Below are 15,994 nucleotides of genomic sequence, written 5' to 3'. Positions count from 1 at the left end.
CAGGAATACAAGAAAATACACAAATAAATCCTCATTCATGCAAAAGAAATTCAGGAAGGATAAACCAGATATCAAAGTGTTGATTTCTTATAGGGGGCAAGTGGGGAAAATGTAGAAAGAGGGGAATGGACAGGTTAGCAGGGATGAGGGGGCAGTCTTCAAGTACATCTTTTTATATATAGGACTGCCTTTCAGAATCCTAGTAATGTGTCATATACTCCTCACATACCCCTATAATAAACCCATTAAAACCAACCAGGATGTGGGTGAAGAAGGAGGTTGAGGGGATATGTGGGCAAAGTGGAATAAAGACAGGGATATAAAATGCTTAACTGCATTAGAAATGAGTAATATAATCAAGTTGCAGAGAGTGGGGAAAGAAAAGGACTCATTGAAGTAACTGAGGAAATCAGTATTTTGACTGCATATGTAAGGCTGAAGACCAAAAGAACTATACATAAATGCTATGATTGACATAGTGTTTCTTACAAAGGAATGGGTTAGTAATTTTGGAACTACTTTAAATGCATACTAGAACAAATAAATAAATCTGTTGTAGTTGACAGCCAGTTTGTCACTGTTGGGAATGCTAAAGTGAAGCCCTTGAAATTTGATTGGAATCAGAGCTATCAGTATGAATTCATGTTTTTATATATATACACACACACACAGATAGATATGTACAGAAATATAGTTGTGTGTATATGCATAGGTTAGTATGCATATATACTTATTTTCTAGCTCTGTTTGCTGAGAGTGCCTGGAGACAGACCCGGTAACAATGAGGATATCTTGTGCCCAGGTCTTGATTTCTAAACACCTTTTATTCTTTAATAAAAGGAACCAGAGCTCCTTGGATAAGTAGTTTATTCCAGAACTTAGCAGGGAAAATACAAGATGAGCCTTAAACATCTTGGAGTGCCAGAAAGTAAGGAAGTGCTTGAAGAAAGATGAGTGTGAGGGATTGTCAGAAGAACACAGGAGCAGCCTAAAGGAGCTCCTCATGGTCAAAGTTAGAATAATTGAGCACCAAAATTGATAATGATAATACTGGGGTGCCTGGGTGGCTCAGTTGGTTAAGCATCCTTTCTTGATTTCAGATTAGGTCTTGATCTCAGGGTTTTGAGTTCAAGTTCTGAATTGGCCCCCTGCTGGGCATGGAGCCTACTTTAAAAAAGAAAAAAAAAAAAGATAATACTGAATTTTAACACATAGATTAAAAGAAATTCCTGTGAGTCCATACTGTTTTAAATAAATAAGCAAATAGTTAAGGTAGAAGGAACAGCTCTCCCTTGCAATAGAATTCCAGTTAATGAGTGCAGAAGGAAGGAAGGAAGTAGAGAACCATCATTACACAAATACCACAGTGATAATTGTTGCAGACTGGATCCATTGATGAAGACTAAAATTAGAGGATAAAGGTTAGAGGAGAAATAATTTGTCAGCATACATATTAGCACAGAAAGAAAGATAGTAACTTTCATGATGATAATTGGCAGAATCTACCTTACCCAAAAGATCTAAATAGTCACTAGTAATAAAATTTTGACATTGTGAACTTGATGTGATGCATAGAGAATAACACATCATTTCTGTGGTATTCTTGCCAGAATGCATAATGTCATTCCAATCATGAGAAAATAACAGAAAATCACAAATTTTGGGACATTCTACAGAGTAACTGATTGGTGCCTTTCAAAAGTGTTGAGGACGTGAGAGAAAGATTGAAGAAATGTAACATAGAGGAAGAGACTAAGGAGAAAAGCAACTAAATACAGGGGATCCTGTTACAGGATGCTGGAACAGGAAGAGAATTTTAGTGGAAAAAGTGTTGACATTCAAATAAGACTTGTAATTTAATTAATATTTTACCAGTGTTATTTTCCTTTCTTAGTAATTGTATTCTAGTTATATAAGATGCGAAAACTAGGGAAAGCAGCAGGAGGGATGTAAGGAAACTCTATGATTTTTTGCAACTTTTCTGTAAGTCTAAATTAGTTCAAAACAAGAAGTTTTAAAATGATATGGCAAGAATAATGCAAGGAACTGCCATGTAACTTTTATTCATATTTAGCAATTGTTTGCTTCCTTTGCTTTTGTTATATAAATGCATACTTTTTTTCTTCCCCATTTTGAGGGTTAGTTTGACACTGTACTGAACTTCTTTGTAATAGTTCAATGTGTGTTTCTTAAGAAAAAGGACATTTTCTCATAGAACAACAGTGCAGTTATAAAAATTATTATCTGGTCCACAGACCATATTCAGATTTCTCATCAGTTGTCTCTATAATGTCCTTTATAGGGCTTTTTTTTTTTTTTTGCTTTTTTTTTTAATTCAATCCAAGATCCAGTCTAGGACTCCATGTTTCATTTAGTTGTCACATCTCTTTAATCTCTTTTAAATCTGACACAGTGTTCTTTCATGACATTTTTATTTTTGAATAGTATACACCTGATATTTTGTACACTGTTTCTGAATTTGAGTTCATGAGATTCTTAGATTTGGGTTACGCATTTCGGGCAGGATTACCAAAGAAGTGACGTATCCTTCTTGGTATGACATATTAGGAGGCACATGACACATCCGTCCCAGTATGATGATATTAGCTTTGATCCCTTGGTGTGTTTGGTGCTTCTCTACTGTACAATGACTGTTTTTCTCCCCATGCCAATTAGTAAGTATTTTTGGAGAGAAAGTTTAGATAGGAACATTCTTGATGGGAGGTGTTATGGGGAAACCCTCTTTGTACCTGGTGAAGAGGATTCAAAATGATGCCCTTGCGGGCACCTGGCTGGCTCATTGTGTAGAGCACATGACTCTTAATCTCAGGATTGTGCGTTCAAGCTTCACATTGGGTGTAGAGATTAAAAAATAAATAAAAATATTTTTTTTTAATGATGCACTTCTGATGATCAGGAATTCAATAGAAATATTTGAGATCTTTTTTTTTTTTAAGATTTTATTTATTTATTTGACAGAGAGAGACACAGCGAGAGAGGGAACACAAGCGGGGGAGTGGGAGAGGGAGAAGGAGGCTTCCCACCGAGCAGGGAGCCCGATGCAGGGCTCGATCCCAGGACCCTGGGATCATGACCCAAGCCAAAGGCAGATGCCTAACGACTAAGCCACCCAGGCGCCCCAATATTTGAGATTCTTGTCTTTAAAGTGGTAATAGCTGCTTAAGCATTAGTAAAAGGAAGTTTTTCATAAAAGGTCTAAAAATTCCCATAAGCAGTCTTAGGTGGGAATTTTATAGAAATGGCGTTTGGGCCGTCTAACTTCACACCCACTGTTTCTTCAGATTTAGGGGGTTGAGTTCTTTAACAGAGAGTCACTCAGCTGTGCCTATGCTGTGTCTTCTCCCATGTCAAGTGGATCATTAGGGGAAATCAGGTTTCTTTATTGAGGTTTTTGTTTTAACTGAATTGGAAGACAAAATAAGCAGCTTGTGACTGGTTTGTTGGCTGCTGAATCATCTTGTGTTAGGTCTGCCTTGGAATTTTTTGTTTGAGAAGATGAAGCTTAAGTGTTGGCAGAAATTAATAGTAGCAGAAGGTTTGTCCTGGTTGGAGGACAGAATCACAGATTGGGAGGCTAGTTTACCTCTCCTAACAATTTCTGTGTGTGAGTGACTACTTTCTCAGCTTCTTTGCAGATTGGCTCTGGAAAGCAGTGTGTTTTAGTCAGGATGGTATATGTTGGGTATGGTGTTATATTTTCCTAGTCCACTTCAAGCCTTAAATCTAGCTTAAATTCTTTCCAGAAGGGTGCAGAAGACTCTATTTAAGGCAGCCACAGGACTAGCTTATTCTTCTTAATACTGCTTCAGTAGCTTTGTGTGTGTTTCTGAGTTGGTGAGTTTCGATGACTTTATTTTTTTTAACCCTTGAGGAGTTGAATAAAAGACATTGTCAGTCTACATAATCTTATTTCAAAAGGACTCCTAAATGAAATAATTGTTTTTAAATATTTTAGGCCAACAAGCAGAAAGCTTCAGCTCGTAACCTGTTTCTCACCAATAGCCGAAAGGTAAATTAGTTTTGTATTTCCCATTTCATGTTATGCTGGAACATATTTATATTTGCTGCTCTTGTCTCTTGTGACCTGTTGATAATGAATCTAGTAATACCTAAGAGAATTTCTAAATGTTCTCCATTTATTTTATTTATTTATTTTTTTAATTTTATTTTATTATGTTATGTTAGTCACCGTACATTACATCATTAGTTTTTGATGTAGTGTTCCATGATCCATGTTTGCGTGTAACACCCAATGCTCCATTCAATACATGCCCTCCTTAATACCCATCACCGGGCTAACCCATCCCCCTCCCCCCAAAACCCTCAGTTTGTTTGTCAGAGTCCATAGTCTCTCATCGCCATTTATTTTAAAAATAAAATGCTCTTCCTTACATTTCTGATATTTGAACCTTTTTGGATGAGACCATAGCGTGCTCTGATTCCTTAGGCAGATCATGGAAGCTTCCTGTGCTCAGTCTCTTTAAGAAATGATGATGTTAATATCAATACCTTCCTTTAGAGGAAAGTAGCACAACTTCCTTTGAAAGCTGTGAGATCAGATGAGGTAATGTTTTTAGTTCTATTTCCCTGGGCTGGTCACTCATCTTTGGTTTCCTCATCTGTAAAATGAGGATGTTGGTACTACCAACTTCATAGAGGTTTTGTGAAGAATAAATTAGTTTAATATATGTTAGGCTTAGAGTGGAGCCTAGCATTAATGACTATTACCATTAATATGTGTGATAATACTTTGTAACTTCCCAGCACATCTCAGATCATTATGCGTTTTTTTCCCATCTTCTAAGGCAGTATGTGTATAGATTTCTCATTCCATGTATTACCTCAGGGTCTGGGTCTGGGTCACAGTACTGTGCATGGACATTAATCACGTTGGGGGAGAAAGAGATGTGGCCATAGGAAGACTGTGTGCACTGAACAGACTGAGGAATGCTGTGGTGTAGAGCTCAGGGATAACTGGCCCTGGTGTTGGGTCTTCTCCTTTGTGAGCCTGTTGTTGTCATCTGCAGCTTGCCCACCAGTGCATGAAGGAGGTGCGTCGAGCCGCCTTGCAGGCCCAAAAGAACTGTAAGGAGACCTTGCCTCGTGCCCGCCGCCTCACCAAGGAGATGCTTCTGTACTGGAAGAAGTATGAGAAGGTGGAGAAGGAACATCGCAAGCGTGCAGAGAAGGAGGCCTTGGAGCAGCGGAAGTTGGATGAGGAAATGCGGGAGGTAAGACAGTAGTATAAAATTTTGAAACCCTGATTGCTGCAGCCATATCCGTAGGTTGGTGTGTACTACACAAGTGACAAATTAATCAATGAAATCATTGAAAAAGGGTTTTAAGACATAAGTTTGAGGATAGTAACTTTAGTCCGATAAACTGATTCTGTTTTTATCCTTTCAGTTAGGCCCTCTCTCTGGCCTTCACCTCTCTTTTTCTATGCCAAGTTTTTCTGTTCTTTGTAGCCTTATTCCTCTGTATATTTCTGGAGGACTAAAAAAAGGAAAAAGAAGAGGGATGAACAAAAGAAAAAGAAAACCACTTACAGCCTATTTTGGCTTGGTTCCAGGTACTGGCTGCAGTTTCTTCCTTGTTGGAAGAGCAGGGCTGGCTGCCAAATTTAGGGCCAGATAGGAACAATAGACAACTAGTCCAGTTTTGAGACCCATTCCCCACCTGCTTCACTGGTTTAACTTTCAGCCAGTACTCCTCTAAGCTTGATGTCAGCTGCTGTAGGTGAGTAGATTGTTCAGGGAAGCAAGAGGAGAGTAGGAGAACAAAATTATTGTGTTGCCATGGGCAAACCAGTTGGGATGTGTGGAAGGAAAGTTGAGGTCTGGAGGAAGGGAATCAGAGGATTGGTTAAGGTTTTCTTTCAGGTCTGGGTAGTACTCCGTCAGAGCAGAGCTGTGGCTGTTTCTGAGCTCTTGATCTTCCGTCCTTTTTCATGCCTTTGAGGTTGAATATGGATTTTGCCCTGGGTAAGTCCCCTGGGTAACGTTTATCTTCACATGCAAGATAAACATATTAGTGTGTTAGGAAGCATCTGATGCTATCCGGAATACTTACTGAATTTAGAGGCATTTGAGAGTTGGTCACAGATCCTGAAGTTTTGCAAGCAGCCTGATTTATAGTCTAGGTTTGTTATTCATTCTCTCAATTTCGTTGATAGTTAACCAATGAGTTTCCTTCATGGTTATGTTTATTTTTCTCCGATCTTTTGAAATAAAACTATTTGTGATGAAACTTTATTGTTCTTTTAATTTACCTCGTTCATTTGAACACGTAGTAGTTGACTTTTTTAAGGTTAAAGGAGATACTATTTTTTTGTTTTAATTTGGAAAGGTTTTCTTGATAATACATTAGCTTTGCTAACATAGTAAGCATAAACACCTGTATCCATTATGAAAAATAACTCCATTTTCTGTTAAACCGTGTTTCAGATTTTCTTCTCATTTGAATCTGGCTCAAGTACTGTAAAATCTTAAAGAGAGAGCATAGTTTTATGTAGCATACTTTAGGACTGGTCTCCTTTCTTGGCTAACTTCCTTGTTATGTTTTTATTTTTCATTTGGGGAGGTATTGGATCAAGGATAAATCAGCTGTACCTCATATGAGTTTTATTATAAAATAGTTAATGCAAAGCAGTGACTAAGTATGTGTGTGTGTGTACTTGATCAGTATACAGATCAACTATACACTGTTTTTAGGAGCGTTTTCTTCCTTTGATTGGCTTCTCCTACATTGACTTTCAGAATAATTCATAGCTCCTAGTCACTTATTTTGACTTTCGGTGATGAAGAAGATCTTTTCACATGTTTACATAAGATATAAGTAAAGGCTATTCTTTGCTTTTAGTACCACTGACTTGGTTATAATAAAATTGTGCATTAGCAATTAACTACCTTTCTAAAGGTAAAGAATTTGTAAAAGAATTATATGCAAACTATATATAGATTTGGTGAATTCTGTTGATCACCAAATCAACAGAATTGATGTGATGTGATTGATGATTTGACTATTTAGTGAAAATAACTTTCTTCTCCTTTAGGCCAAGAGGCAGCAGCGAAAACTGAACTTCCTAATCACCCAAACAGAGTTGTATGCCCATTTCATGAGTCGCAAACGAGACATGGGTCATGATGGAATTCAGGAAGAAATCCTAAGGAAATTGGAAGACAGTTCTACCCAAAGACAAATTGACATTGGTGGAGGGGTGGTAGTTAACATCACACAGGAGGATTATGGTGAGTCCTGAATCAAGACGTAGGGGAAGTGGGTACCCTCCATTTTTTTATATCTAAGGTTATACACGTGATTAGTTCTTGTAAGTTTTGTCTTGATCGGTAGGTAATGATTAGTGAAGGGGAATTTATTGCACTGGAGTAGGGAAAGTATGAATAAAACAAACATACAAAATAACTTTTATTAAAGAATTTGAAAAGGAAAGGGTGTGTTTATATGATCTTGTAAGTTTGGGAATATTTTATATGTTTTGATTTGTTAGTAGAAATGGAGGATATTATATCAGAAGAATTCAGTGAACATGTCTCAGCAGAGAAAATCATCTGTCACATAACAAGATTCTTGGTGATGCAAGGCAGGCATGAGAAAGAGACTGTTCAGTTGTGGTATTTTTTTTTTTTTTAAGAGATTTTATTTATTTGTTTGAGAGAGAGAGAGCATGGGTGGAGGAAGAGAGAGAAGGACAAACAGACTCCCTGCTCAAGTCTCAGAGGACTCTGAGATCACGACCTGAGCCACCCAGGCGCCCCTCAGTTATGGCCTTTTTGTGACCATAAAGGGAGGGAGGAATTGGGGTGAAATTTGAGGGGAATTTCATAGAGAATAGTGATCAAGATCCCGTTGAGCTCAGAATAAAAAGAATGAGTATGCTTGCAAGGATCTTGGGGTTTACACATGTCTGGATTTCTTCTTTGGGAATAGTTTCACCCAGCAGAAATCTATCACAATTTTGAATCCCCACTGTTTTGCTTTGCTTTGCTTTGTCATTGCTTTGTGCAAGAAACCCAGGATTGGGCAATGAGCATAGTCTCCTGGTGGTTTCTCTGAGCTGGCTGCGGCTACTGGAGACCATGGCAACCCTCTGCGTTCATAGCCACTTCTGGGTCCTTACCTCTGTCATGTAATTTGAACCTTTCTGCTCTCTCACTCTCTGTGAGCTTAGGGATGAGTAAATTGGGGGAGTTAGGGATTGACAATATTGGTGTGAGTTGCATCTTTGAAGGAGATCAGTTAATGACGTGTGATAATCTCTAAGTTTTCCTTTTCAGATAGTAACCATTTCAAAGCCCAGGCCCTGAAGAATGCTGAAAATGCTTATCATATTCATCAAGCTCGGGTGAGTCTTAAAATGAAAAGAAACTGTAAGGGGCTCCGGAAATACCCTACAACCTTTCACTTGGGTGGTCTTCCTGTAGTCTTACTCATTTTTCAATTAAAAGCATTGGCAGATGTGTATATATGTGACTGTGTTGGGTGCAGGCTGTGGCTCTATTTAGAACAGTAGGCATAATCGAGAAACGGTGGAAAATGAGCATTCACTTGTCTAAGCTTTAAGAGTGTGTTGATTGAAGCTAGGACAGTTGACCTGTTTTTTTGTCGTCTTGAGTAATCATGGGCAATATAGTGTGAAATGCATCATGGTTGTTTAGTGGAAAAGACCACAGTGGTGCTTGTTAAGAGAGCTATATCATTGCCTTAAGAATAGTGCTATGTTAGGACTTTTTTTTCACCTTAGTAATAACTTGCTAATTCTTGATATAGTGATATTTCATGAAATCAGAAGAAAACTGCAGTTAGATTAAATTAAGTAAAGTAAGTAAAGAATATACTGCATAGGAACCCCATGTAACAACATCCAGGTCAGGATAAACTTGACCTTCTCCCCACCAACCCCAGCCAAACAAATTTTATATCAGATTTTTAACACATTCCTTGATGAAGCATGTAGTCATGTAATATGGTTTATAATCATGTATATGTGTGCTCATCAAAAGCATATTCTTAATATAATTGTTAAATTAATTTTAAAATATTAGTAATATTTCATATATTGTGGGTTTTGTTTTGTTTTTTATTTGAGAGAGAGAGAGAACATGAGCAGGAGGAGGTGCAGAGGGAGGAACAGGCTCCTGGCTGAGCAGGGAGCCCAGGGCAGAGCTCAATCCCAGGACCCTGAGATCATGACCTAGCTCAAGGCAGCTGCTTAACCAACTGAGCCACCCAGGCGCCCCTCATATATTGTGCTTTATACATAATACATTACATAATATTATCAGAAATTTTGTTCCAGTTATCACAAAGTAGATACACTGTCATTATGAGCTTTATTTGAATTTCATTTTTTACCTCATATTTTTCTTCTAATGTTTTTATTTTCCAGACAAGGTCATTTGATGAAGATGCGAAAGAAAGTCGAGCAGCTGCCCTTCGGGCAGCAAACAAGTCTGGCACTGGGTTTGGGGAGAGTTACAGCCTGGCAAACCCATCTATCCGGGCTGGGGAAGATATTCCACAGCCTACAATTTTTAATGGCAAATTAAAAGGCTATCAGCTGAAAGGCATGAATTGGTTGGCAAATCTCTATGAACAGGTGAATTTTAGAACTATGCCATACCCACTTTCTTTCGTTATGTGTTTTCCTAAAATCATTGGTTCAGTGTATTGTGAAATGAGCACAAGACAATGTTTTAAATTTCATCCCTTTGAAATGCTTTATCCTCTGACAAGAGTCAGAAAGATGTTTTTATATTTTTAACCTGAAATTTTATTGGAGAATATTTGTATCACGTACATAGGGTGGTCTTGGTAAACATGATTGGTTTTTTGCCTGGATTAAATTTGCTGAGAAACTAGCCTCAGATACCATGATTCATAGTTGTAGCTATGGAGTTGGCAAAAGGAATCATTGCAGCAGTGGGTAATAGTGCTGAAATGGTATTTCTAGTCACTTTTGTTTAAATAAGTTTTGACAGTTTGGTTAGTTCTTTGGGACAGTAGGTTGAATCCTGTGTGATGGAATGCGAGAGGTTATTGACTATGTGTATTTTTTTTTTTCCAGGGCATTAATGGCATTCTTGCAGATGAAATGGGCCTTGGTAAAACAGTGCAGAGTATTGCCCTCCTGGCCCATTTGGCTGAGGTGGGTAGATGCAGTCTTTCTATGTTTCGCACTCTAGATTCTGGGGTGAGCATCAGCCATTATCTAGCACTATGCTGGGCTTTGGAGCATATGAGGACAGTAGGACTTAACTCCTTGCCTTCAAGATCATTACAGCGTGACACAGTGTGATGAAGCATTTTGGTTTGCGAGACTAGAATAGTTACTGAGAATGTGTGGTTTGACATATTGCCCCCTGCCCCCTGTCCAGAGCCATTCATACAGTGGCAAAGACATTGTAGTTAGTTAGACCAGAAGACCCAGGTTCAAATCTGAACTCTATGTTGACTATAAACAATGTAAACTTGGGCAATTCATCTGATCTCTTTTGCTCTGACTTCACTTTAATTCTCTGAGGGTTAGTTTCTACTTCTGCAGAGTGGGGATAATATCTACTTTGTAGGAATTCTGTGAGAATTAAATGAGAAAATATATGTAGAAGCATTTTGAAAAAAGCAAAAGCTCCAAAATCATTATGATCATCTTGTATAAGGGAAAGCAATACTTAAAGTCAGGATATTGTAAGTGCTTTGTGAATGATAGAAATTAGGACCTATAGGTGGTTGGGGTGGGAGTAATTGCTTGGTATTTTGTCTCAAGGTTTTTCTGAGCAAATTCCTTGCCTGTGTTATTATTAACATAGGATATTATTACTGAGTATGGAGATGTGGGAGCTAGGCATCATTTCTCTTTTATTATAATGTATTATTTATTCTTAAACTGCGCTCATCATTGATTATAATTTTGACCTAGATATCTTCAGTTTTCCTTCAGTTAGCTGACCCAGTTTTTGTCTTTCAGAGAGAGAACATCTGGGGACCTTTCTTAATAATTTCACCTGCTTCTACACTTAACAATTGGCACCAGGAATTTACTAGATTTGTTCCTAAATTTAAGGTAAAAATCAATCCAACAAAAATTTCTGTTGCTCTTTAAAATAAACTTCCTGATTTTTCTTTTGCCACCTGCCTTATTCAGTTGCTCTAAGAGTTTTGAATTTCTTGCATTTTTCCCAAGATACTTGAAATACATTCCCTTTAAAAGTTACTGATGGGTGGGGTGCTTGGGTGGCTCAGTCAGTTAGGCGTCCAGCTCTTGATTTTGGCTTGGGTCATAATCTCAGGGTCCTGGGCTCCATGCTCAGCGAGGAGTGTGCTTGAGATTCTCCCTCTCCCTTCACCCCTCCCTCTGCACGTGCACACGCTTTCTCTCTCTCTCTCTCGTCCACGTTCATGGTCTCTCGCTAAAATAAATATTTATCTTTTAAAAAAAAGTTACTGGGGGGAGGCCTGGGTGGCTCAGTCAGTTAAGCTCTGCCTTCGGCTCAGGTCATGATCCCAGGGTCCTGGGATCGAGTCCCACATTGGGCTCCTTGCTCAGCAGGGAGCCTGCTTCTCCCTCTGCCTGCTGCTCCCCCTGCTTGTGCTCTCTCTGACAAATAAATAAACAAAACCTTTAAAAAAAAAAAAAAAAGTTACTGGGTGCCTGGATGGCTCAATTTAGGTTAAGCATCTGCTTTCGGCTCAGGTCATGATCCTGGGGTCTTGGGATTGAGCCCCATGTCAGGCTCCCTGCTTAGCAGGGAGCCTTCTTCTCCCTCTCCCTCTGCTATTCCCTCTGCTACTCCCCCTGTTTGTGTTCTCTCTCTCTCTCTCTTTCTCTCAAATAAATACATAAAATCTTAAAAAAAAAATAGAAAAAGTTACTGATGGGAGCAATAAGAGAGCATATTACATGCTTATGTTTCATAAGTGAGAAAGCCAAAGTCCAATTTGAATGATTTGCTGCATTAGCCACATGGATTGATACTCTTGGTCAAACTGCCATAGTAGAAAATATCTACGTTATTGGCTTACCAGAGATTTTGGCAAATCGTATCATCACGGCACATATCACGTAATTTATGACATTGTTGTCCCCCCCATATTCATAAATAATTCATTTTCTTGATACTCTAAAGTCAGATCTTTAGTCCTAGTCCAGATTATGTCTAAGGTAGATAATAAGAAAGTTGATTTTAACTAATACAGAGGAAAAGAAGTGAGATTGAGGACAGGGAAGTATGTTGCACTAGGTTGGGTAAGATGTGGATAAGATTTATTAAATAGGGTTTAATTGTGGAAAGTTATTGGGATGTAAAAAAGAATGGGTAGGGTTTATTATATTGCAAGTAAAAATGGTGAAATCAGTTAAATATGTGTTCTGTCCCTAAGGTAATATAATGATGTTGAAGTTGCATGGTGAGGAGGATTTTATGGAGATTCTATATCGAGTTATTGTTATGGTCTTCCTGATTTGGGGTCTCCATAATACATGGGTTCCATGCAGTTTAAAGGACACAGGATAGGGTGGAGGTGGGAGTCAAGATGTTTTCTTGCTTATGTTTTGTAAGGAATAAGGACACATCTGAGATATTCCATTTTGGGATACCTTTGTGGCTGTGGCCCCACCATGTGGCTGAATTGTAGATTTAGAAATGGTTTACAAGGCACATTAAGTGTATAGCTTTTAACTTTACGGACTCATTTTTAAATTTCTAAGATGAGATTCTAAGGCAATTTGTTGAATATTTTCTCTAGAATTCTTTGCCAATTGGAATATGGAGCTGCCATATTTTTTCTGCATTCATTCATTCATTCATTCATTTTTGCTTTCGTTTCCAGTACATGTTGAGCAATTAGGAAGTTGAAAAATTAAGTCTTAAAATTTTCCACCGAGCCACTTGAGTTTTCAGTATTAACTTTACTGACCATTAGATGGCAATGTAGTACTGTTTATGTCATTGATACCTCTCCTTTGATTTTGTGCCCGTGCCTGGAACTGAGTGCTCATTTGCATGTTGAGTTTATTTTTGTTATTCTAGGGGGTCAGTAAAAATGGCCTGTGGGCATATTCCAGTTGCCATGTTCATTTGTCCTGTTTTGTTTAAATTGTAATAAAATACACGTACATAGGGAAAGCACCTGGCTGGCTCAGTCAGTAGAGCATCCAACTAGATTTCAGGGTCCTGAGTTCAAGCCCCACATTGGGTGTAGAGATTACTTTAAAAAAATAAAAATAAAAAAACCCACACACATACAAAAAGTGTCTAAAATGTCACATTTAAAGTGTATAATTTACTAGTATTAAGTACATTTCCAGTGTGGTGCAATGATTGATGCTGTCTGGTTGCAGAATTTTTTCATCATCCCAAACAGAAACCTCTTCCCCATTAAGCAGTCGCTTCTTACTCAATCCCTTTCCCTCCAGCCCCTGGCTACCACAAGTCTACTTCTCTGGATTCGCTTATTCTGGGTATTTCATCTAACTGGAATCATATAATAGGCGGCCTTTTATGTATGACTTTTCACATAGCATAATATTTTCATGTTTCAGCATGTCAGCATGTCATTCCTTTTTATGACTGAATAATATTTAATTATCTGGACACGCTATATTTTGTGTATCCATTTATCTCTCAACGGTATTTGGGTTGTTTCCACCTTTTGGCTATTGTTAATAGTACTGTTACGAACATTCATGTACAGGTTATCATTTGAACACCCGTCCTGTTTTCATTTCCATTCTTTTCGTATATACTTCGGAGTAGAATTGCTAAGTCATTCTGTATTTAACTCATTGAGGAATCTGCCACCTGTTTTTTTGTACAGCTTGCAAACTAAAAATAGTTTTCATGTTTTTAAACTGTTGATTTAAAAAGTAATACAACAAATGGTATATGAAATTTAAATGCATATATGTTGAAAGACAACCACACTCTTCTGTTTAAGTGTTATTTATGGTTGCATTCTCACTACAACAGCTGAGTTGAGTAGTTGTGACAGAGATCATATTGCCTGCAAAGCTGAAAATATTTATCATTTGCCTGTTTACAGAAAAGGTTTGATGACCTCTGCTCTATTGATTTATTGTTCCTATTGCCGTTACTCCTTTAGATTGTCAGAAATGTGTTCACTTCCCTGCAGAACATAGTTAAATGTAGACTCTGCTTAGATTGATAGTGTGCATTCAAAAGATATTTAGATCTATGATGATAACATCTGAAAGTTCATTTTATTTGGCAGGTATCTGAGTAACATTTGTTTTATGATTCTAGTATGACCAATGTCTCTGACTTCCTCTTTTTTCCCAAGAAATATGGTTTATATTTTTTCTATAGTTAATGCTCCATTTTCATTCCTGAAATTGGCTATTTTATGTGTTTTCTATTTCATTCATTTGTGCTCTGTCTTTTGTTATTATTATCTACTTTTTGTGCACTTTTTCTTTTTCTAACATCTCAGGATGGAACTTAGATTGTTGATTTTCAGCTTTTTCCAGTAAGTGTATTTAAGGGTATTAATTGCTTTCTACGCATGACTATAGCCATCCAAAGGTTTGATGTGCCACATTTGCATTATTCTTTAATTCAAAATAATTTCTAGCTTCTATTTCAAGTTTCTATTTGATTCATGGCTTATTTAAGAGTGGTTCTTGGGGGCGCCTGCTCAGTGGGGAGCCTGCTTTTCTGTCTGCCTGCCCCTCCCCTTGCTTGTGCGCACCCGCACTCTCTGTCAAGTGAATAAATAAAATCTTTAATAAAAAAAAAAAGAGTGGTTCTTGAGGCGCCTGGCTGGCTCAGTCGGTAGACTGTGTGACTCTTGATCTCTACGTTGTGAGTTCAAGCCCCACATTGGTGTGGGGCCTACTTAAATAAATTAGTGTAGTTCTTAATTTCCAGAGGATGATTTTCTAGGTATCTTGTTACTAATTTACAGCTTAAATCTACTGTGATAGGAAAACAGGCTTTTTATGATTTTAATCCTTTGAAATTTTTTGAACTTTTCTTTTATGGTCCACCATATAAATGTCTTGTATCTCTTTGCAGATATTAGGTATTATGCAGTTGTTGAGTGCAGCGTTGTATATATGTTGATTAGGTCAGGTGTATTTCAGCTCCTCTGTATCTTTACTGATTTTTTTGTCTGCCTGTCCAAATACTAATTGAAAGAAGTATGTTAAAATTTACCACAGGGGTGCCTGGGTGGCTCATTCCGTTAAGCATCTGGCTTTGGCTGGGGTCATGATCTCAATCTGCTTGTCCCTCTGCCCCTGCCTCTGCCCCTCCCCCTGCTTGTGCACTCTCTGTCTCTCTCTCAAGTAAATAAATAAAAATTTTTAAAAATTACCACAATTAAGGATTTATCCATTTCTGTTTTCTTCTGTCCATTTTGCTTTATATTTTGAGGCTGTGAGTTGTATACAAATTTACAATTATTTTTACCTTCCTGATAAACCTTTTATTATGAAATTCCTCTCATTAAGACTTTTTGCCTAATGCCTGTTTTCTCTGGCATTAAATAGACTAGCTTTCTTCTGGTTTTTATGTGGTGTCTTTTTCTTTTACGTTTAACCATTCTGTTTACATTTAAGGTTTTTTCTTGCCTTTGTTTGTAATTCTATTTATTTTTATTTTTTAAAGACTTTATTTATTTGACCGAGAGAGATCACAAGTAGGCAGGCAGGCAGGCAGGCAGAGGGAGAGGTAGAAGCAGGCTCCCCGATGAGCAGGGAGCCTCGTGGGGGGCTCGGATCCCAGGACGCTGGGATCATGACCTGAGCCAAAGGCAGACGCTCAACCATCTGAGCCACCCAGGCGCCCCATAATTATGCTGATTTTTAATGTAGTTATTGATAACATGGATTTTAAATCTGCCTTGCTGTTTGTTTTCTACTTCTTTCCTTCTACTTCTGTAACTTTCCTTTTTGTCCTTCCTTGTGTCCTGTGGATTGATTGGATTTTACTAC

The 15,994-nt window shown here is 37.9% G+C and overlaps 1 protein-coding gene across 3 annotated transcripts in view; it reads left to right on the top strand.

The window, feature by feature from the left end:
• INO80 (INO80 complex ATPase subunit) overlaps positions 1-15,994 on the top strand; it is a 132,518-nt gene that overhangs the window by 40,570 nt on the left and 75,954 nt on the right. For all 3 annotated transcript variants that reach the window (XM_032418101.1, XM_032418102.1, XM_032418103.1), the window contains 7 exons: positions 3,977-4,030; positions 5,049-5,252; positions 7,076-7,271; positions 8,319-8,386; positions 9,431-9,640; positions 10,109-10,189; positions 11,009-11,104. In XM_032418101.1, coding sequence (XP_032273992.1) covers positions 3,977-4,030; positions 5,049-5,252; positions 7,076-7,271; positions 8,319-8,386; positions 9,431-9,640; positions 10,109-10,189; positions 11,009-11,104 — 909 coding nt within the window. The remainder of the gene's footprint in view (positions 1-3,976; positions 4,031-5,048; positions 5,253-7,075; positions 7,272-8,318; positions 8,387-9,430; positions 9,641-10,108; positions 10,190-11,008; positions 11,105-15,994) is intronic.

Source organism: Phoca vitulina, unplaced genomic scaffold (assembly GCF_004348235.1).
Source record: "Phoca vitulina isolate PV1807 unplaced genomic scaffold, GSC_HSeal_1.0 scaffold20, whole genome shotgun sequence".
In the NCBI taxonomy this organism is placed as follows: domain Eukaryota; kingdom Metazoa; phylum Chordata; class Mammalia; order Carnivora; family Phocidae; genus Phoca; species Phoca vitulina.
Note: the sequence above shows the minus strand (reverse complement) of the source record. Positions and strands in the feature narration are given on the sequence as shown.